The sequence below is a fragment of the Microcebus murinus genome, chromosome 7 (genome assembly GCF_040939455.1).
Source record: "Microcebus murinus isolate Inina chromosome 7, M.murinus_Inina_mat1.0, whole genome shotgun sequence".
NCBI classification, from domain to species: Eukaryota; Metazoa; Chordata; class Mammalia; order Primates; family Cheirogaleidae; genus Microcebus; species Microcebus murinus.
The window spans coordinates 30,121,586-30,144,495 of record NC_134110.1 but is presented as its reverse complement, the minus strand read 5'-3'; the positions used below and the strand labels follow the sequence as shown (position 1 = coordinate 30,144,495).

At 49.4% G+C, this 22,910-nt stretch overlaps 1 protein-coding gene across 1 annotated transcript in view; it reads right to left on the bottom strand.

Moving 5' to 3' along the window:
* The window catches only part of COL22A1 (collagen type XXII alpha 1 chain), a 274,147-nt gene that overhangs the window by 143,143 nt on the left and 108,094 nt on the right, over positions 1-22,910 (bottom strand). The window contains exons 13-18 of the mRNA XM_012735953.2: positions 19,039-19,092; positions 17,983-18,036; positions 16,856-16,909; positions 14,622-14,666; positions 4,058-4,111; positions 1,858-1,902 (exon numbers count right to left, since the gene is read on the bottom strand). Coding sequence (XP_012591407.2) covers positions 1,858-1,902; positions 4,058-4,111; positions 14,622-14,666; positions 16,856-16,909; positions 17,983-18,036; positions 19,039-19,092 — 306 coding nt within the window. The remainder of the gene's footprint in view (positions 1-1,857; positions 1,903-4,057; positions 4,112-14,621; positions 14,667-16,855; positions 16,910-17,982; positions 18,037-19,038; positions 19,093-22,910) is intronic.

The following is a 22,910-nucleotide window of genomic DNA, read 5'->3' as shown; positions in this document are numbered from 1 at the left end:
TGATTGCCTTTGCAAACTACTAAGATTCAGGATCATTTGTTACTCAGCCATAGATAACTAATGCAACCATGGAGTAAATCCAGTAAAACTGTTAATATGGCATAAAAATGCATCCACTGATAGATCTGTGGCAGATCACTGGATGGACAGATAGATATTATTAATATGAACCTCAGGCCTTGGTCTATAATCAAATTTATTGCAGGGTCTTGGGCAAGAAACTCTTATTTGGGAGGCATCTCTCATCTGTAAAATGAGGGAGTTTAAAAAGATCATCTCCCCCTGTGGCTCCAATAACTCTCTCAAACCGTATAGCATCTAAGATCTGTCCCAGTGATGCTACCTCAGAATGAGATGAGGAGCATCATCTCACCTGAGCCTCACTGTGTTTCTTAATTATTCCAGAGAAAATCCCCATATCATGCCACAGCATTTGACCTTGTCCTCCCACTCTTGTTGCATTCATCATCAGAAACAATGATAACTCAGCAATTTCCCAAATACAAGGGGCAAAACCAGATCTCTAAGTGAGGTGGAAGTGGGAATTTATAATACACACACACACACACACACACACACACACACACACACACAGGACAGCAGCAGGAAACAGACTCATCACCTAGATCCAAACTTCAAGGATCATTACCCCTTAGTGACTTGAAATAAACTACCTATTTTAGGATTTAGCGTCCCCTGTCAAGGAACTGCGGGAATATATTAAAATCCTGACACTAGAATAATATAACAATGTACATCTCAACTCTAAAAATACTTAGAAGGAGAAGGAATAATTAACTCAGCTAGTGCTGAAGCCCGAGTGAGCAGGTGTGGAGGATATTAACATTCTCTAGTCCCTATTCCTAAGCTGAGGTTTGTGTCAGCCCGTGCTGTTTATTTATTTATAACATATACCTTGTCTGCTTCTACAAAGAGTCTGAGCAGCCTTTTTCCTTATTTTGAGCATATGCTGGGAACTAGACTGACTAAGACAATGAGCTTCACCTGAACCCCGCAGTGAGCCGTGCTGAGCAGAAATGATGCTGCTTGGGTCTCATGTCTCAGGGGGGCTCCTTCTTCCTGGCTCGGCCCCCCCTCCACCCATGTCTGATGTCTTCCCAAGGGCTTGTCTAGGAACCTAGAGGAACATCACCCTCTTGTACTCAGACATAGGCTGTGTCTCATCATCCTCCCACTACCATCTAGAATACAGCATCACACCTTCTCTTGTTATCCTGCATGCTTAGGAAGGTCATTATTTTCACATACACCTTCGTAAGCACCACACCATTTGCAAAGAATTTTTGCATGCAGTTATTTCTGTTGAGATACAGAGATTCTAAGCAGCACATTTATTTAGTTAAGTCTTGTTGGAAGATGTTCTAAAATGGATGACCAATATGATAAAATACAACTTCTATTTTCTGTTTATTAAATGCCTAGTACATTTCATGATTCACATTCTGATAAAAAGAATCTGTAAAATGTTGTAGACCAGAGGGAAGGAGAAAAGGATGAAGAAGAAAAGAAAAAGAAGGAGTATTTATAAGATTATTTTTTGTAGCCTTTCTTAGTCCCAAAAGCATTTTACATAGCATAAGATTTTAATACATCTGAGTATTATATAACAGGAATTTTATATTTGTTTTCTAATGGGCTTTTATCCCTAGAGGTAGGAAAAAATTAAATATGATAGCAGGAAATGTCTGAGTTCCTGACGCCCAACTCACCACCCCTTGTGAGCACTTTGTTCCCTGAACTGTAGCCCAGGCCCATCTCCCTGCTCTGTTCAGGTGGGCAGTTCACGCACCTGCTTGTCCAGAGTCTAGAGTCATTATAGCCCTGTGTACTGCTTACCTTCTCTCCCTGGGGCCCTGCCATGCCAGGAGGGCCAGGCCTTCCCTGGAGGAAGAAAGAAAAGGTGGGTTAGGACAAGCATTAAGGACACCATGCTGGGGGCTGGGCGGAGGAGGTCGGAGGGCAACTGCAGCTCTGAGCTGTGTGGAGCTGGGCTCCTCCTCAGAAGCCAAGGTCCCCTTAGACCAGACTCCCTGGACTGCGCTTATCACTAAAAGTTCTTCCTCAACTAACCCAAGCTCCACATCTCCATGGTTTCCGCTTTGGAATTGCGCTGGTCCTGCAGTGTGGACGATGCATTCTGAGGAAGCAAAGGTCTGTTTTCATTAGGGATGTGAGGGTGTGAGCAAGAGGCAGAAGAAGCAAATAACTGAGATCTGCTGGGGACCAGGGGTGTGGAGGATGGAGCCTGACCAAGCCTGAAAATCCCTTGGGTGCCGAGTGCCAGAGAGGCTCCAGGCACCAGGGATAAGGGAAAGGGCCACCCAGACTCTGCCACAGGAAAAACAAGGTCCCAGACAGTTGGTGCAGGGGACACTGAGGACATGCCCCTCCTTCTCTCCAATGTCCCTGTACGGAAGCCTTCCAAGAGTGGCCAAGAGGAAGCCTGAGCATTCAGAGCTCCTGCAGGAGTAGGATGCTGGGAGAGGCTCCTGGAGCCCCTGCACCAGCGTCCCCATGCCAGCCTCAGCGCAGAAACACAGAGTCTGCGGGACAGCTGTGCAGTCAACATGCATCGCACTGGCAGAGTGATTTTACAGGATTTTATCCTAAGACATACCTAGAAATGCTATCAAGGTTGGATGCGCAAGCATCTCTCACCTTCTTCGCTCTCACAGCAAAGATCTGACCGACCGACAGGCCCCAGACAGTAGCACCTGCTCGGGCAGCTCCCTCTGCTCCCCGGCACCGGGTCTGCTCCCTGCGCCCCCTGCGCCATCAGCACTTCTCTACTTGATGGTTCGACACCCTCCTGGCTTGGAAAGAGCCTCTTCCCTCCCGGCCTTCACAACGTGGGCAGGCATTCCTGGTGCCAGAGCACCATGGATATTTTTAAGCAAATTAATAAACTGTGGCACACTTGTACCATAGACTATAAATCAAGCATTCGAGTCATGCCTTTGGTGAATATTTAAGAAAAAGGTTACAAGTGTATGATATAATGTTGAGGGAGGAAGGACAAGATAAAAAATAGTATGATTCTAATTTGTTAAATGACAATAGAAGGACAAGATATAAGATAGTATGATTCTAATTTGTTAAATGACAATAGATACAAATCCAGGTATTATTTCTGGGAGATGGGATTAGCTATCAATTTTATTTTATTTTATAGTAATATAGTGTATTTAAACTAATATTTGTTATAATTAATTTATTTTTAATATAATTAATTGACATACTTTAATTATTTAACCTGTAATTCAATTTTTATATTTATATGAACATATTAATTGACTAATATATTATGATAAATTGTACTATGCAATATTGTATTTTCCTAATTGGCTTTACTATGACTATATGTTTTTAGCTTTTATTTAATTTTAATTTTTTAACCATTCAAATATTTAAATTTAGCTACTTTTGGAATAGATCGTACATTCGCATGGCTCAAAATTTAAGTGTGTAAAAGTTTTCTTCTCACCCTATCTGCCAGCCACCAAAAATCCTCTTCTGGGGGCAAATTAGCAAGGAAGTTATCAATTTCTTATTTATACTTACAGGGATGTGCCTTTATAAATCACAAATACATTTCTCTCCACATTATTCAACATTTCACTACCCAATGAACAATGTGTCTCACAGACCAACCATATCAGCACATTAAGAGTTTCTTTGTGGATTTACGCAGCTTCATATCATTGCCTAATTCAAAGCACCCTGATTTATTCAATTTGCTCCTTGTTAATGAGCATTTGGGTTGTTGCTAATCTTTCACTCTGTGGACAACATTGCCATGGTCACTCCTGTACATGCATCACTGTAAACACGTGCACATCATCCACAGCCTCTACACTGATGACAACACATTGTATTTTCAATGTAAAATGGATTTGAGTGTATGCACCGGGACCCCTGGTGCTCTGGAGTGCATGGGGGCAGAGTGTGCCTGTCCAGCTGGGGTCTGGCCGCTAAGCCCCCGGAGCCTCCAGTGGAGCAAGAAGAAAGCCTAGGTGTTGAGGTCCAGCCCACCTACCTGCTCTCCGGTCTCCCCAGGCTTCCCAGGAAATCCATCCAGGCCTCGCTCCCCCTGGCAAAAGAAGGAAAATGAAGAAATGAAAAGAAGAAGCAAGTGGTCACCAGGGAGCAGCCAGCTGGACATCCCTGTGGCCACTGTCACAGAAAGGAAAAGACACCTCTGAACACAGGAGAGCTGGACGCGCACACACACAGCAGCCCTACAGTGGATGGATGCTGGGGACCAAGGAACCTGCATCAAAGGTCAAAGAACCCGGCTCTTACCTCTGCTTTTCATTTCTCAAATCAGTGACTAAGGGCTGACTACGTGGCTTCTGTGATCCACACAGTGCCTTCATCTCATGGATCTTCACTGGGGTGAAGCAATGGACAAGTAAAGTTTGTAATGAAGTTTATAAATTTGCAGGCATATTTTATGTAGCATTCATTAATCCAGTAAATACATGCAAACATCCACTATGTTCCCAGTGCTTGGAACAGACCCAAGAGTTGGCTAAGAGTAAGCCACCACTGGCTCATCCACCTGCTTACACCGGGACGGAACTGGGCTGAACCTCTTACTAGCTGTGGGATCTCGGGCAAGTCACTTCAGCTCTCTGAGTCTGTTCTGTGTACTAGGCTATCCCTTCCTCAATACACATGTATGGCTAAGTGATGAGGTGACGTGTCTAAAATGCCTGCCATGACAGGCAGGCAGAAGCGCCCATGTTCTTCTCCCTGCTGCGCCCATAGGTGTCCCTGTGTTTTCCTCACGGGTTGACTCAGTGTCTGGTGGGCTCAGTTGGCCTCCTGCATCCAGGTGGCTGCGGGAACTCAGTGGGGGTGACAAAGGCAGGTGTTCCCCAGGTAGGTTTGTGCTAACAGGAATAGCTCTCGCAGGGCAGCCCAGTAGTGCGACTCCCTGATCAGGGTCCTCAGGCACAGCACATTCTTTCCTGTCTCCACATGCTACGCCCAAAGTCCCCTCTGATGGCCCCTTGGTACCCTTCAGGGTTCAGCCTGAATGCCACCCCCTTGACTTTTAATTTGAATCAGCGCCCTATTCTGCTCTGGTGTGGCCTCATCTCCACCTCCGTCACCTCCTGTACTTCAGCCTGCATTTCTGTGGTGTGCTCATTCCTTCGTCCTTGTGTCCCCAGTGCCCAGCCCAGCCTCCCAGAGTGGTCCCAGGTAGCATTTACGGAATGACCAGAAGATTACACATAAAAATTATTTGAAATGTAATTTGTCTATAACTCTATTTCCCAAGTTGCTCTTTCTGTTTTCTTTTCTTTTTCTTTGTCCTGTCAGTGCCTTTCTTTCAGGATGTTGTTTCTCTTGAAGTGGTTGAAGATTGTTTTTCTTCTCACCATTGCTGTGCTTGGTGCGTATCCCAGGTGATCTGCCTGTGCATGTCCACTGTGTTTGCCGCAGCAGCCCACCTCTGGTGACAGCAGAGCTGGGCGGGGGAACCTGGTTTAGAGGTGCAGCAGTATTTTTTTTTTCTTTGTGCAGGTGTTCCTATTGCTTCTAGAGACTGCTGGTGACCCGGTTCTCTCCTTTAGTCTGGGGACAAACACTGTCTTCCTAATGCCAGTTCAAGCAGGGGACAGGGAAGGGCTGCCTGACTCCACTTCCCCTGTGCTGGGCCTCAAAGTCATTGCCAACTGCCCATTTTTAACCCCCCTTTCCCCAGTCATTGATTTGAACTTGGGGTTGTTCAGCACCTCTCTCAGCTCTGCAGTTTGGTTTGTAAGCCCATCTTGCATCTACATAGACTTCATGTTTTCTGTCTCTCAGAAGTTGTTTACAATTCTGGAACATGATGTGCACATTTCTGTTTTCAAGCACTGCTTTCATCAAATGAGATTTGTACTCATGGGAGAAAAGCAGCCTGTGTCTGCCTCTCTGCCAAGCAATTACACATCTGTGGCCACATCTTCTCCTCCAAGTTCTGTGAGGTTGGCAGGCCTGAGGGCCAAAAACAGATGGGGAAACTGAGGCCCAGGGAGGTGAAGCCACTTAACTGCAGCTGGGTGTGCCAGGACTGGCCCAGAATGGTCCTCCTTACCCATAATCCTTGGGCCATTTCGACTGCCCTGCAGGGTCAGGGCAGATCCCCTAGCAGAACACACAGGCTTTCCCAAAGTGGTTGAGTTGGTCTGGGTCTCAGGATCCACGGAGTCTAACCCTCCTGCTGATAAGTGAGGACAGGGACAGCCTCAGGGGTGCACCTTGTCCACGGTAGAAGGGCAGTAGGCTACCCTCCTAAATATCACCCTGGAACCTGGCACTTCCACAGGGCTCAGAACAAAGGGAAATGTGTGGACCAGCTATGCGCCAAGCTCTGCCTCAAAGCAGAGGGCTCCGTCTGTGCCCCAGTTCCTGCCTTCCTCCTGCAGATCAAGATGAGTGAAGCCTGGGGCCAAGATCTCTGCCAGCTGCAACTCGGGACAGCTGCAGGTACACGGAGGGGGTCTGGCCGGACATGGCGTCTGCAGTCTATACAGCCAGTCAGTGCAGAGAAGAGAGCCAGGAGGGCCGTGACTGCAGGGCTGACAGACAGGTGCTGTGAGCAGGAGTGAGAGGGATGAGCATGAGAGGATGGAAGAGGGCAGGAAGTGAGCCAGGGGACAGGGAGAGACAGACAGAGACTAGGACAGAAACAGAGACAGAGACTGGGACAGAAAGAGAAAGAGACAGGGACAGGAAAAGACAGAGAGATAAAGAGACAATAAGAGAGAGAGGGACAGGGAGAGACAGAGATAGAGACAGAGAGAGAAAGGAAGAGATAGAGACAGAGAAATACAGAGATAGAAATAGAGATAGGGAGAGACAGGGAGAGATAAAGAAAAAGAGAGACAGATACAGAGATAGAAAGAGACAGGGAAAGACAGAGAGAAACAGAGATAGAGACAGAGAGATATAGAAATAGAAAGAAACAGAGACAAGAACAGAGACAGAGAGAGAAAGACAGAAACAAAGAGAGATAGGGAGAGACAGAGAGAGTTAGAGGAAGACAGGGAGAGACAGAGAGAAACAGAGATATAGAGATAGAAACAGAGACAGAGAAAGACAGAAACAAAGAGAGATAGGGAGAGACAGAGAGAGTTAGAGGAAGACAGGGAGAGACAGAGAGAAACAGAGATACAGACAGAGATATCGAGATAGAAAGAAACAGAGACAGAGAAAGACAGAAACAAAGAGAGACAGGGAGAAACAGAGAGAGTTAGAGGAAGACAGGGACAGGAAGAGACAGAAACAGAGACAGAGACAAGGACAGAGAGAGACAGAGACAGAGAGAAACAGAAAGACTGGGACAGAAGGTGAAAGACAGACACAGAGTGCAACAGGACAGAGAGAGAATCTGAGAGAGAGACAGAGACAGGCAGGGACAGGGAGAGACAGGAGGAGCAGTTCACAGAGCAGGGTCTCAAACTGAAATGCGGGGCAGCTGTTGCTGTCTGGCGCCTGCCAAGGCCACGGCCACAGTCCCACGGCTCTGACAGCAGAGGGCGCGCGCGTTCCACTCAAAGCCTGGCCTCTCCCACCAGGGCCGCCCATTCTGGATGATTCTAAAATCTCGGTGCTGAAACACACATTTAGTGTGGGAGGGAGACATGTGGTGCGTTTCTTCCCCTCTCCCTCACATACAAGGAAAAGCTCCTATCAAGGTGGTGGGCTGTCTCACCACCACCAGAGCTGCATGTGAGTCGTCCCCGGCCCTCAGCCGCAGCCTTCCCTGGGGCCTTCTGTGATGCAGGACAGTCCAGTGTTCCTCTGCTGCTCTCGCGGGCCTGTCCACCTCGCCCTGTCCTGCATCGGTGCCCCCTGCAGGCTCCTAACCCCTGCACCGCTCTCCAATCCATCGCCTTTCCGTGCCCAAAGCGGCCTTCCTTGGATCCAGCCCCGGGTGTCCCTCCTTCCCCAGACCTGAAGGCTCCCGCTGCCTGCAGGGCCACGTCCTGACCCCTCAGCCTGGCACAGCACCATCCGTGTCCTTCTTCCTGCAGGTGCACGCACGTCCGCTGCTCTCTGTCACTGGAGCACACCCCTGCCCCTGCCCGCCCCTGTGCAAAAAGCCCGCCTTCCAAAATGGTCCTCTCTGCCCACCCACGTCAGGAGATGGCACAGAGCACTGGAAGGGCTCCCCTGACAGGAACTCCAACCCCTCTCAACCATGAAGTACTCATTTATCAATAAGAAATATTGACGTGCCTGGCTCACCTTTCATTTGTTTGCTTTTTGGTCAGAGTTTGTGAGGTAACACAGGTAAAACACCTGTTCCCATGAGAGTTAACGCCATTACACCCGACTCGGGGAGATCCATGAAGACTCCTGTGCCTCCTGCCCCCAGCCCCACCCACAGTGGTTTCTCCTTCCTCCAGAGCCCAGTTACCCCAAGCTCTTCCTCGCCTGTGACACACAGGCTCGCTCTGCCCTGCACGGAGCACGTCTTCCCTGCTCCAGCGGCCTGCGTTTCAGAGGCAAGGCCCTCGTCTGGTTTCTCCCATCTCCCCACAGGGCCAGAACCACAGTGAGGCTCCGCAATGAAGGAACGCGTGTGCTGCCCTGGCGGACTCCGCTTCCACAGTTCAACAGTCAAAACAGAAGCACGCGGTGGACACCTGCTCTACTCACACCACCTAACGTGGCCTCAGGATAAGAAGACAAGTCTTTCTTCAGGGAGTTCCTACCCACCTAGTTTTGACACTGTGCTCACCCAGTAAGGAGATCCACACCCTCACCCTGTGGTCGGGGAGGACCCCAGTCCCCCTGGGACGGGTGAAGACGGCAGTCAGGAGCAGAAAGTCACCCTGGCTTGCCCATCTGACACTTCCAAGCCAACGACGCCCATTCCCAGGATCCTCCTCCCACTGGGCTACTTGGTCCTTCGGATGCAGACGCTACCCCCATCCAGTTCTCAGAGCAACCCATCCTGGAGCTGCCATGGGATGGGTCCTGGAGGGCACTCAGGACCTTGGCACCTGAGATCTCAAGTTGCTGGGCTCCATAAAGGATGACCAGATACACGAGTGAATGCATGCGTCTCTATGCACCCAGCACACAGTGGGCGCTCAACATGTGCTCATCACAGTGAGACCAGTGGACAACACCAGTTGACGACATCTTATAAGGCAGAGTCGGGGATCTGAATGGAAAAGACCAGTGGTGTATCCATGTCTACAGGATGGATTAGTCCATCGAAATGCCGATTCCCTTTTGTTAAACACTCAGGGAGCACCTGCCAGGCACAAAGGCCGTATGTGCTCTCACAGCTCTTTGATACCCACAGCCACCTGCTGAGATGGCTTTATCATCCCTAAATGCTAAGTAAGGACACAGAAGCCAGAGAGGTTAAAAGCTCGTCTGAGGTTGCAGAGCTGGTGAAGGCTCAGCCAGGGTGAGAATCTCATTGCAAGGCCAGTGCTCTTCCCAGGTCACTAGGGCCACCTTGCCCTGAACTTCCCTATCCTCAGCCAGGGCAGGACACCTGGGAGCCTCGGGAGATCAAATGTTCACAGCCACCCAACAATGTCAGGGATACTTAGTTTCCAGGCAGAACTGGGGCACACAGCACCCAGCGTCTGGCCCCTTTTATGAGTGGTCTCTCTCTGCCCAGCTAGAGGCACCTAATAGTCTGGTAGCCATCCTGAGCCCAGTAGCCCCTAGACAGCCACGCAGGCCCTGCTGTCCCTCCACCAGCAGGACCTCCTCACATCTACAGGGCCATCGGTCACCTCACTGTACCTGCAGAGACATCTCCTGGAAAACCCCAAAGGGAAGCCTGTCTCCTGGCCTTACAGAGCACGTCCTGCCCTGGGCCCAGGAGGGGTGGGCCGCGGAGCTCTCAGCTAAGGTAGCGTGGGCACGGCCAGGCAGCTGGAAGGGCCTTCTCAAGGGAAGATGGAAATTTTATCCTTGCTGATAGAATAAATAAGAGAGGTTCTTGAGAATATAACCTGTCATGAGAACTCACCAGCTCCTTGCTTGACAGGTGGGAAATGGAGGTACAGAAAAGAGACCAGCCCCCTTCCGAGTCACCTGGCACATCAGCAAGGGGTCAGGAGGCACGCCCAAAGCCGAGCTTAGGCTCACACTCAGCCCCTTCTCTGTCTCTGTCTGTCTCTCTCTGTCCTTGTCTATCTATCTCCTCCCAGCCCCTATATGTATAGTACAAGCTGCCCAACACTGCCCTAAGCTTTTTACAAATATTAACTCATTTCATCCTCATCGTACCTTATGCAGCAGACAAAGTTACTCTCTGCATGGAGAAAATCTGAGACTCAGAGAGGTCAAATAACTCTCTAAAGGTCACACTGCTTACAGACCCCAGAGCTGAGATTCAATGCAGGCTCCAGAGCCACAGTGCAGCCCTGTCCATGCCACGACTGTGCTGCCTGGCACAGGCTGGAGGGGCCCTGCTGAGCTTCGCCCCTAGGCCTCCCCTGGAGGTGGCCCTCCACTTCCTGAGCTTCCCTGAAAAGTGGCGCCTGCAGGGCGAGGGGCCAACCCGAAGAGACAGTTCAGGAGAAGCAGCCCTCGTTCTGCACTTGGGGCCACACTTCAGGCCCTGCATGGCACGGGGGAGCCTGACTGGGGGTGCAGAGTTTCTGACATCTGCTGTCCTTAGAGTAGGCCACATGGCATTGGGAAACACATCACCTCTTGGCTCTGTGTCCCCATATGTACAATAAGGAGTGCCTTCCAGGTTTCTCTGTAGTCCTTTCAAGAGCTGATAACTTAGGATTTTGATAGAAATGCAGCATTTCTTGACTGGAGAAAAGTCTAAACACAAGACTTCAAAAGCTTGCTGGAAAAGCTGCCCAACACTATCTGGGGAAAGGCTGCTGCTTCAAAGCAGTGTTTTGTTTTGGCAAGAACAAAGCACCGTATGTGTACAGGCTGCACTACTCGTGAAAAAAGTGGGAAGAGGAGATAAATATTTGTGACTATGTCAGTGATGTGCTGGACACTTCGCTCCTACTATGTTGTCCAATATTCCACTGAGCTTTGGAGAAGACATTAATATTTCTCCTCTGCAGATGAAGACAGAGGCCCCGGCAGCCCACGTGGCTGTCTCAGCTTGTCAGCGGCAGAGCTGGCCCCACAAGGCCTGGGGGGAGCCACCGGCTGCTCATGTCAGTCCTAACCTGTCTGGGAAGTGAATCCTACCGTCCCTCAGAGGCTCAGCTGAAGCCACAGCAGCCAGGAAGTTTCAAGACCACCTTTCAGAGGGAGTCCTGCTCCTGCCCCGAGCCCAGGGAGAGCGCTTTTCTCTCCGTGAGTTCCTAGCTCACTCAGGGTGGCCCGGGCAGCTTCCAGCTGGTCATTTCATCTGCTCCTGGGCTTCATCTAAGACTGAACTCCAAACTATGTTGTCTCAACCCATCCAACACCTCTCCAAAAAGTCCACTTTCATACCCTGTTATTTAAGGCCCTCTGGAAGCTGAGTGTTATGCTCAAAAAGCTAAGGGTCTGCATGTGTGTGGGGGGAAGGGGGGTGAAAGACAAATGCCGTGCAAGTGACTGAGGCAATTGGGTGAAACTGTAGGGGTTCTGGAAACACAGGGAGACTTGTGAGGGAGTGAAGCTTAAACAAAGAGCTAAAAGCATTCATGCAGATACTTGTGGCTGCCTAGCTGGGTGGGTGGGGGATGTGATGGAAGGAATGAGTATATGAATGAATGAATGAATCAATTTAACTTTTCATACATTCTTAGACTATGGCTTCTTAGGTGGGGGATTATGCATATACCTTTGTGGATCTTTTATGGAACATTAAAAAAAGCTAAGCACCTAAAACATAGTTTTTGAATTTTTTAGGCTTTCTCCAATATTCTTTCATGAGGCAGAAGACACCGTGGTGCTAGACCAGCCGGCACACAGGGAACTTTTCATGCAACCAGAACTGAGACCCAGTAAGGAGGAGGCTTCTTCTTATTTAATTTCCTTTTCACACTTCAGATCGGTGCTGTGAGACGTGAATCCACATAGCCTAGGTCCTGGTACACATGGAGACACTGACCCCAGATGAGGAAAACCACAGCCCCTGTGAACAGGCCCCTCGGGGCCCCAGGTATGACCTCCATGAGCTCCCACCTGCGGACCCTGCGATGCCCCTCAGGACAGTCTCAGCCCAGCCCAGGCCTCGAGCACCTAGAGAAGCTGTAGCCGTAGCCCTCTGTCGGAGTGAAGCACCGTCCCTGGCTCATCGGGGATCCTGGACTTCTGCCCCCTGAGGCCCCAGGCTGCTGCTGGCTCTGGGTCTGATGCCCAGGTCCTGGGGGTCTGGGGGGTCTGTATCCCTCCACGTACAGCCGTTTCTTGTCTCGACAACACATGGCTCTGCACACGCCACTGTCCTTTGTGTTGGTTCTGCACCTTCAATTCACCGGCTGCCCCTCCTAGAGGGGATCTGGTCTTAGGCCATGTGATTGTATGGAGTCATCTCTTATTCATTTATTGATTCTGAAAGTGCTTAATAGGGGGTGCCCATGTTCCAAGCTTTACTCTATTAGGCACTGCACACTTGCAGAAATGCGCTCAGCTGACTTCATAAACATCTGTCTCGGCCACTAAACTCTGGGGACCTGGGCAGCAGGGCCTGTGCCTCAGTCTTCCCTGGACCTGGCCTAAAATAGGTGTTCTGTGGGCGCCGAGGGGAGACTGAATGCCTGGAGGTCTGTTCCAGACCCCTGGCCAGACACCTGTGACTGTACCCTAAGGTGACAGCCAGTATGTGGACCCCACATGCCTGGCCCTTCAGTCTGAATCTCTGTGGAGCCAACCACACATTTGGAACATGTAGCCTGGACTTCCCTCTTCCTTCTACAGCCCAGCACTGCTGTGGGGCCAGGTCCCCAACCCTTGCTCACTCCTGCACAAGGTATGCAAATTAAACCCCTGCTCCCTCAATCACCCAGCAACCCCCACCTTCATGTGCCCAGATGCTCAGTTATTAAAAATGCCACTTTCAGGGAACGGAGGCCCGCAGAGAGGAGTTCTAACCGGTAAACAAATACATAGAAACGTGTTTAAACTCTCAAAAGAACCAAGAAATGTAAATCCTAATGGCCAGGGGGTAAGAGTTTTGCTTATTAAAGTTGAAATGATTAAAATTTAATATTCAAAACAAACAAAAACCATGTTTTGGAGCCTGAGCCGGGGCAGGATTCTAATCCCTGCTTCCCTTAATTATAAGGAACCTTTTGGAAAGAACACGGCAATGTGCTTTCCGAGCCACAAACAGGTTCATTTTCTTTGACTGGTAATTTCACTTCTGGGAAAGTAGCCTGAGGACATCATCATAAATTTGACAACAAATAAATAAATAAAGCTATAGGTTTAAAACTGTCTACCGAGGTATTATTTTTTAATAGTGAAAAACTGGAAACAGCCCCAAATGATCAACACCAGGGGAATGAGCACATGAGTTATGGTTTATTCACTCAACAGAACGTTGTATAGGCATTTAAATGAAGTAAGTTCTAAAAACTCTACAGCCACATGGAGAAATCACTGCATGTTGGAACCACAAACAGGAGACACAAGTGAATATACTACGTGTGACAGTGTGAGAAGACATCAGATCTATGAGAGTAAGTCCTACAGAAAATGTTCCAACTAGCGTTATATTAGAATGGTAGGATGACAGGCTATTTTTCACTATTTTTCAAGTATATAGAAATAAAATAAAATTAAATAAAAAATAAATTGTTGTAAAACTAGAGAAACATGTACAGAATGTGGTAGACCCTGAGGAAGTGTGTGGAACATAGTTCAGGGCAAGAGGGCCCAGCCACAGTTCTTCGGACATGTTGCCGAGATCTTGAGGAACTCAATAGGCAGGCTTGGAAGAGAAGACCAATAATTCAGCACCAGGTGCTGTTTGGGAAGGGGCATGGGTGGGATTTGCAGTGCTTGGTTCCCACCCAGTTGAACCTGGAGCAATCTATGACATTAGTACATATGGTAGAACCTGATCTGAGAATTCTCTCATTGTCACCTGACAGCATGGCAATGAAGGAGCACCAGCCAAGACACCTCCTCCCCCCCCCAGATATGGTCACCATGGCAACCTGCAGTCAAGGGCCTGAGCACAGGCAGTTTCCAGCACTTGCTGAGTGAGGTTCAGACACTGGCACCAATGCCACCCTTGTCACCAGTAACCCACCTTTTTGGTTGAGAGCAGAGAAGTTATGTAATTTGCTGAGTAAGAGAGATGGGTCCTCCATGGCAGTAGCTAGGACCTCTGATGCTCCAGCCCAGGGCTCTTCTAAAGCCTGTCTGGTTGGGAAACCCTCAACTCTGCCTTGGTGGAAAGGATTTCAATGCTTGCAGGTACCAGGTACCAAGGCCATGGCCTTCCTGGAATATTTATTTTTAGGGTGGGAAATTAACACACTGCCTGCACCAGCCCTTGGCTGCCACACAAGTGCATGCACACACACGCACACACACACATGCACACACACACACACACACACACATATGCACAGAGTAGAGTGGGCAGTCCCAAGCACCCTTCCCCCTCTTTTCTATGGAAGCTATTTAGATCAATTAGCATGGACTGTAAATACCTTTTCTCCTCGAGTCCCCTTTTCACCTCGTTCTCCTTGGAGATCCTGGAGGAAAAGAAAGAGCAGTTACCCAACAGCACAGTCTGGCTTCTCTATGCTCACCATGGGAGGCCCGTGGAGCAACTGGCAGCTTCTAGTCCAGGGTGCAGGGGATGGGGGCAGTGAGGACGCCATCTCCCCATGTAGTCTAACACCACAGTGGCCACTGTGTAGGCTAGGCCTGGGCCACTTCCAGAGTGAGAAGTGAGCTCAGGAACCTTGTCGCCTGGACTGGGCTATCCAGACTAGGACTCAGCCTCGGTCTTGAGCTCACCTGGCGAAGGGCAGAAAGGTAGCTTCGGAGTCAGGTCCCATTGCCATCTGGAGTGTGTGACTCCTCATAACCATGGATCCCAGGAAGAGGCCCCAACATTGACCCAGAGACTCTGGCTCTTTTAAGCCACATCCTTCACCTCCACTGCCCCATCCCTATGCCCACCCTGCCTTCCTTTAGAACAGCCCCCAGACCCCATGCTATGGACCCCTGTCCCTCTGTGTGCAGATCTGATGGCATTGCCAGACAGGATGTTGGCTTCCCTGAGTTAACTATCAAAAATACGACCCCTCCTGCCCGCCCCCACTCTGACTGCCCAAGGTCACTCTATCCTCTTCCTACTCTTTATTTCTCTGACAGCACTCAGCCCTAGAGGTCACATTTTCTGCCCCTCTCAAGTGGAATGCAAGCCCGACAAGGGCAGTGCCTTCAGTGTGGCATCTCCAGAGTCTAGAATGGTGCCCCCACTTGGTAGGTATTAATAAACATTTGCTGAATGAATAAAGGACTCAGTGAGTGACTGTGCACTTGTTTACTGCAGGAATCTTGCAGAGATTTAGCTTGAGGGCTACTTCCCCACACTGAGATGCAGAATGTCCCTGCTCATTCCAGATGCATAAATTTCACAGTGAGATGCTGGGGCCACGAGCACAAGCTGATGAAAGCACCGAGCCTCCCGAGCAGTGGCTTGCAGGTATGGGGCCCTGCAGGAAAGGCAGGAATCTGTCCTATTAACTATTTGAACTCTGTGTGTGCTCCCCTCACTCTTCTTCCCTTTCCTGGAGAAGGGACCCTAGAACATTCTATGCAAAGGATGTTAAAGGTGGCAGATACTGCCCTACTTGTTGATTCCAGGAGTAACACATGCATCCCTGGACTAGAGAAAAGTGTAGGGCCATAGCCACAAGATGCTGCCCTGAAGAGGAGAAGGTCTGCAGGACCACCCAGGCTGACAAGGGTGTTGGACATCCTTGCTATTTTAATTCCATCTAAATATCTCGGCCATACACACAGGGATCAGAGATCTTCAACATCCCCAAGGCAGTGCAAGTTGCTCTGTTTGAAAATGACTGTGTATACTACTTCTTTCATTTGGAGATAATCTCAAATCTTTCTCAGTAGGAATTAAGAATAGGGTTTGATGTTCCAGAAGCTACTTTGTACCCTATACACTACATGTGTTCGTTCATGTGGCACTGTTTCCGAGGCAGCAAGTTCAATAGACTCCACCCCCTTCCAGGAACAGAGGACTGGACAGGTTGGTAAAATGGCTTCTTTTGGCCGGGCGCGGTGGCTCACGCCTGTAATCCTAGCACTCTGGGAGGCCGAGGCGGGCGGATTGCTCAAGGTCAGGAGTTCAAAACCAGCCTGAGCGAGACCCCGTCTCTACCATAAAAATAGAAAGAAATTAATTGGCCAACTAATATATATAATATAAAATCAGCCGGGCATGGTGGCTCGTGCCTGTAGTCCCAGCTACTCGGGAGGCTGAGGCAGGAGGATTGCTTGAGCCCAGGAGTCTGAGGTTGCTGTGAGCGAGGCTGACGCCACGGCACTCACTCTAGCCTGGGCAAGAAAGCGAGACTCTGTCTCAAAAAAAAAAAAAAAAAAAAAAAAATGGCTTCTTTAGACCAAGTGTCAGAAGTTCCTTTGGTGCTGGGAAATGCAGATTTCAGGGATCCACCCTGCTTCAGTGTTGGGAAAGGGGTTCAAGTACTGTGAACTCAAACTTGTTTTCCAGGGGATTCTTGAGTACAACATCTAAGAATTCTGCCCTAAGAGAAGAGAAGCCAACACTTCACTGGCGTCAATAAGTGTCCCTCCGTGGGCCCTTATTATCCAGACACAGGCAGGGGGACTGGCTGGTTCCTGATCCCTGGAGAAGGTACAAAATCCTTCCCAGGCAAGCGCCTTCACTTACAGGAGCTCCGATGTGTCCAGGAGGTCCAGGCAGTCCAGGTGGTCCTTGGGGCCCCTGCAGAACAATGTTCACAAAGAAGAGGTTTGGGGACAGGAAGAAAAGGCCAGCATGGAGGTGCTGCTCAGCTAATCACCACGTCCCATGATCAGGTCTGCCTCTTCCTTGTCCCACCAAATGCTGCTTGCCCCACTTGTGCAGCTTCTAGCCAGTAGACACCCGTAGCCACTGCATCCCTCCTCTTTGAGAGCTCATGCCATCTGCTGCCTGCTGGAGCCCAGTTCACACCTGGGTACTCTCAGCTTCAAGGAACAGCTAACGGCATGTGCCTCTGAGACATCATGAGGCCAAATGCAACATTTCCCATTTCCCCTCGCCCTGGGTCCCTCGGCCTCCCCACGGTCTGGACTGGATATGTTCACAGTTTCTGAAACATGACAGCTGATTCCTGTGGCTCATGCTTCACACTGTGCCACAGGGTCAGCACAGCCCACGTGAGTCCTATAAAAGAGCCCAGCGCAAGTTTGCAGAGCCTGGAGGCTTCCCTGCTGCCCAGTCCGTGAACTGCTACAACCTTTGAGCAACTAATCTATAAATACCTATTAAAATCTACTAAAATGTTAATAAAAATGTACATTTATTCAATCAGTGGTAATTTAATTTTCGTGAACTATCCTACTGCAAGAAAAATATAGTATACAAGGAGATATACACACAGGCACATGCATGCATTTATTGATTCATTGATTTTAGTGGAAAACAAATGAAATTAGAAATACCCTTCAGGGTTGTAAATAGGGGAACAATTATATAAAATACAACGGGCCCCTATCATGGGGCCCATGCATTGATTAAGAGAATGGGTGGGGTCTGTCTGTACTGCTGTGAAAAGATGTCTATAATCTCTTGTTAAATGGCAGACATAAATGGCCAAGTATGATATGATCCATTTTAGCAAGAATTAGGGGGAAATCCTGCATGTGTGGATATACACACACAGGTGCATGCAGGTGTGTGAGAAGGGGAGGCAGGGAGCCACTTGAGTGTCTCCTCTACACCTAAGGCCATTGGTTTTGCATCAGGACTTGTTCCCTGGGACCGTGAGAAGCACAGGCTCACAGGACACTTACCCGCATGCCCACCTCACCAGGCAGCCCCGGCTCTCCCGGCTCCCCCGGCTCACCCTGAACACACAAACAGCACATGGTCACAGCCTGAAGGACATGGACCCAGACTCCCCAGAGCACCCTGAAGCCTCCATTCCCTACAGATCAGAACTTGACACAGGAACGGGGGAACCAGCCACGAGTGACAGGGCCCAGGTCCCCCTCAGATGTTCTTTCTACAAGCAAAGGAGCTGACCTGCACTGCACCTGGTGAGATCTCAACACCCACTCGCTCCTGTTGCTGGAGGTCAACACAATCTGATTTGGACAGAGTGGGGACAAAGCGTGGCGACTGGAGTCATGGTGGTGACTGTCTTCATAAGGAAGGGTTTGGGCCCTTGGGTGGGGAGTGAGAGGGTTCTGGAGATTCATGGACTCAGGCCCTCAGACCTGCCCTAAAGGGCTACTTCTGTGGACTAAGGCCTGATCACACACGGCTGAAAACCGTGAAGGGAACAGACAGCCAGAACGCAGAACAATTTCCATTTGGGCTCTTGGTGAAGAACAGATTGACCCACTGAACTGAGATCACTCTTTGCTCAGGTTGCGGGAGCACTTTCTAGCTCAGAGGCAGGTAGGCTGCAGAGCTGGGGTCCAGGGTAGCAGTAAGAGGAAGCGCAGCCACGCAGCGCCAGCCACGCAGCGCATGGGGCACTGTTTGGGGCTCACTGAGTCCTTTAACTACAAACTGATGGCCTAGATAACTCTGTCACTTCCTCGAAGCCAGTTCCAAGTCTAGGCATTGGGGATAACAAGACCACCATGCAGAGCTGCTTATCAACTGAGTGAGAAAATCGCTTCCAAGAACAGGCAGGTGATGCTCAGGTAGGGACAGCTGCTATGGTCTTGTTATAACTATTCGGCTGAACTCCAGGGTTCTGGAAAGATCCTGGTACAAACCAGCCCTCACACAGGCCTGGGCCTGGCAATGGACACCCCATTCGAGGACACAGGGCTGTGACCAGGATGTGGCCGGCCCAGCATAGCCTTGTGGGCCAAGGCAGTAGGGATAGAACTCACTCTCATGCCTTTGCTGCCGTCTCTCCCAGGGGGGCCAGGCAGGCCCAGGGAACCCTAGAACCAGAGAAAGAGAACAGTGATTAATAAAGGGTAAAAGTAATCTTAGACAGGCTCTCAGAGTGCTGGTGAAGTGGGCAAAGCCCCTGGAAGGGAAGAAAGTTGTGGCTAAGACTTTGCTACTTCAAATATAGTCCTCTGGCCTGCACATCACTTGGGGAGTGTGATAAATGCAGATTCTCAGGCTCCACTCCAAATCTACTACATAAGGGGCTACATTTCAGCAGGGTCCCAGGTGATCTGTGTGCACCTTACCAAGAGTGCACAGCCCTGGTCCACACCCTCCTGTTGGGTAGGGACGAGGAGGAGGGGAACAGATGCTTTGTCTAGGGCATTTCCATTGAGGAACAGCTGGCACTAGGAGATGCTTTGCCACAATAGGAGGAACAAATGGACCAGAGGGGGCTTCTAAGAAGGAACAGATGACATGTCAAGGGGGCTTCCAAGGACTGAACAGATATTGGTCTACAATAGGGGTTCTCCAAGGACTGACCAACCAAAAAAAGGTAAAAAGGCCACAAAATGGAGATATGACTAAGGCCACAAAAGAGGGTCTTTGGAGCATGCATAAAAGTAAGGTGACAGTACCTGCAAATGACCTACCCTCATTAACATAGTAAAAAATCATACCCACCAGTGCCATGAGAGTTTGCAAATACAACAGCTATCCCCGGAAATTGCCTTACGGCAATTCTGGAAATTGCTGAATAGAAAAGGGAAGGATTTGCCATTCCAGGAATTCTCCATCTTTTCCCAAGGAAAATCATGCGTATTCCACCCCCCACTTAGCATAGAATTAGGGAATCAGCATAATTGGGAGAAATCTTGTTAAACTCAGGGTCTTCTCCCCTTTTGGGGGTTGACCCATTCCCTCTTCGTAATCTTCTATGCTTTAATAAACTTTGGCACTTGGCTTGCTTGCATATGCTTGGTCTGCTCATTTGCTCCATTGACTGGCCACCAGTAACCATTATTCAGTACTGGGAACCAAGAACCAGGGGACATGGCCCTGACATCTGGTCCCTGCACCTGACACTCCTCTAACTCATGCTCTGGGCTGGGTGTCACATGCATGAAGTTGGGGGTTGGACCAGAGTGAGGTTCTCAATCTTGGCACACAGACATCGAGCTGAACACGCTTTCTCTGCGGGGGTGCCCTGTGCTCTGTGGGGTCTTCAGCAGCAAATGTGGATGCCAGCGGTGACAACCACAAGTGTCTCCTCTGTTGCCAAATGTCTCCTAAGAGGCAAAATCACTCCTGGTGGGAACCACTGGGTAAAACAGGTATTGATTTTTTTTTTTCTTAATCCAGGACAAACTTCATTCTAGAGATCATACGCAGACGCCTGTGACAAACATAAACATGTAGGAACTGTGGGGAGGGGGAGATTGGAGCCAGGCACCTGCTCTATCTCCACACGCTTCTCTGGAGAGCACCTGGGGAGGCAATTTAGAAACAGGAGACCCCAGGACCTCTGCGCTCCCATCCAGCCCCAATGCCTCCATTCCAATCAGAGGATCCGCCTGAGACTTTCTGCTTGGCCATCCCCTGCTCCCCCCCACCCAGTACGAAGGCGGCGCCTTTCTCTGGGCTTCTCCATCTGAAAAGTGAGGGCTCTGGCTACTCAATGAGTGAACACATCAATGATCTGTGTGTAAAGTTTCTAAAGCACTTCGTGCTGGAGTATATCACTACAAATATCATCTTCTTTAATCCTTGCCATCACCCTATGAGACAGGTATTATTTTCTCAAAGGAACATCAGAGATTATACAGTTCCAGGTTTTATTTACAAATCAACATGCACACACACACACACACACACACACACACACACACACACACACACACACTTATTCTAAGAAGTGCTTTATATGGCCTCCACATTCTAATGTAAGTCAGTGTGATATTGAAGAGAAAGACAGATGTCTCTGCCCCTGGCTGCTATCAGATAGATGTGAGTCTATCCCAGCTCTGCACCTTCCTGATGGCGTGACCTTAAACACACCCTGGAAGGCTCCATGTCACACTGGCCTCACGGGTACAGTGTAGGGGTGGCTGCCCGTGAAGTGAGGTTTAAGGTTTGAGGGCATCCCCGCTCTGCTGAGGGGATAGTCTTGGGCTTCCTGGTGCCGTCTGTCCTCCTGTCCACCTTGGCCCCTGGTGGGTGATGGGATCAGATGGAAGCATGCCATGCCAGCATGCCCGTGGCCTGGGAAATGATGTCTTTACCAGCTGCCACATGTGTGATAAGCCTGCTGGGATGGCCACAGATTTGCTCTGTCGCTGTCACCTAATAATTCGGTGGTAAAGACAAAGGCACTGTGAGCACACAAGTGCCTGTTACCACTGCACTGTTACCACTGTGAGCTGGTAAGCGGTACACGGTCCTCATATTTGGGACCAGGAGGGGCTTGCCCTGGAGCAGAAGGGAAGAGTTCATGTCGGTGGAGCCTCACAGAGGGGACATGTCTCAGCAAAGCAGCCAGGCCAGAGCCATTCACAGATGCGCAGGCTCCACGATAGATCCTGTGACCCCTGCTTAGAGGAGGGTGGGTACCTTTGGGCAAATCATTTATTCTCTGAGTCTCAGTTTCATTTTCTGTAAAGTGAGAACAATCACAGCCACTGTAAAAAGCTTTTGTAACTATGAAAGTCCCTAGGGTGCTTCGTGGAGCATTTTCAAAGTTTGCTTTGGGTAGCGCCAATTTGATTTATATTATTATATGCATCATGGCAGAAGGAGAAGAAAGATTAGGAGCCCTTTTGTCAAATGACTTTGTGAAATGCAGGGAGACTCTGTGAAACAGGCTCCTTTATGGCAGGTTTTCTTGAAGGCTTCTATATGCCATTGTTGATGGTGGGAGATATCCATGCCTACAGAACCCTCCTCACCGATGTGTGAAGGAACTTCCAGGCTCAGAGCAGAGGTAGGGAGTTGGGCCGTTGCTTCTTGGAGCCTCCCCCAGGTCAAAACTGGGTCCAAGACAACATGAACTAAGGCTTAAACTTGTGGTGGGGACCAGACTGCCATTGGTTTTATTTCAGCAGGAGGTTCAAAAGTGTTAGAGAGTCAACCTTATTTATAGAGAAAAAAGAGGAAATACTGAGAGAGTCTCAGGTTAGCAAGTATTGTATTTAGGTAGAATTTGTGGAGTGGGGGACATTCTAATTCAGGTACATCTGGCCAGCCTTGGCTAAATCCAAGGGGGGAAAGATGAGCAGTTTGGAGATGCTTCACAAGAGAAAAGATTGTTCCATGGGAAGGGGAGGCTGTCCTGTGGCCAGCCGGCTCCTGGGATAAGTGGGGGCTAGTAAGGTGCTTTTATGGGTCAAGCTTTTATAATCATCCTTCCTGGGGGAGGCCTGCATGGCAGCTGGCTTCTCGGCTGTACTTACACATCAGCAACTTGGGGGCCACCTCTGCACTTGGCTGTTTTGAAACTTGACCCTCCAGAGACTGGAAGAGTGGCCAGTACAGGTGGAGGGGGTTCTGAAGTACAGAGCACTGATTAACAGACGTGCGACCCTGCTGTTACTGTCAGGGATGGTAATAGCAGAACAGTCGTAGTAAAGTCCTATTAGTAATGACACATTAAAGTCATATTAAACATGCTGCTGCCAATAGTGCATCTTTATCACACATTCACTATGTGCCAGGCGCTGAGCACGTCACATCATCACTACATTTAGTGATTCAGCCCCACGACAGTTCTATAAAGGAGATGCATCTCCATTTCATTGTTTATGAAGCTGGAGCACAGACAGAGTGAATAATTTGCCCAAAGTTGCAGCGTTAGGGTGTGGAAGAGCCA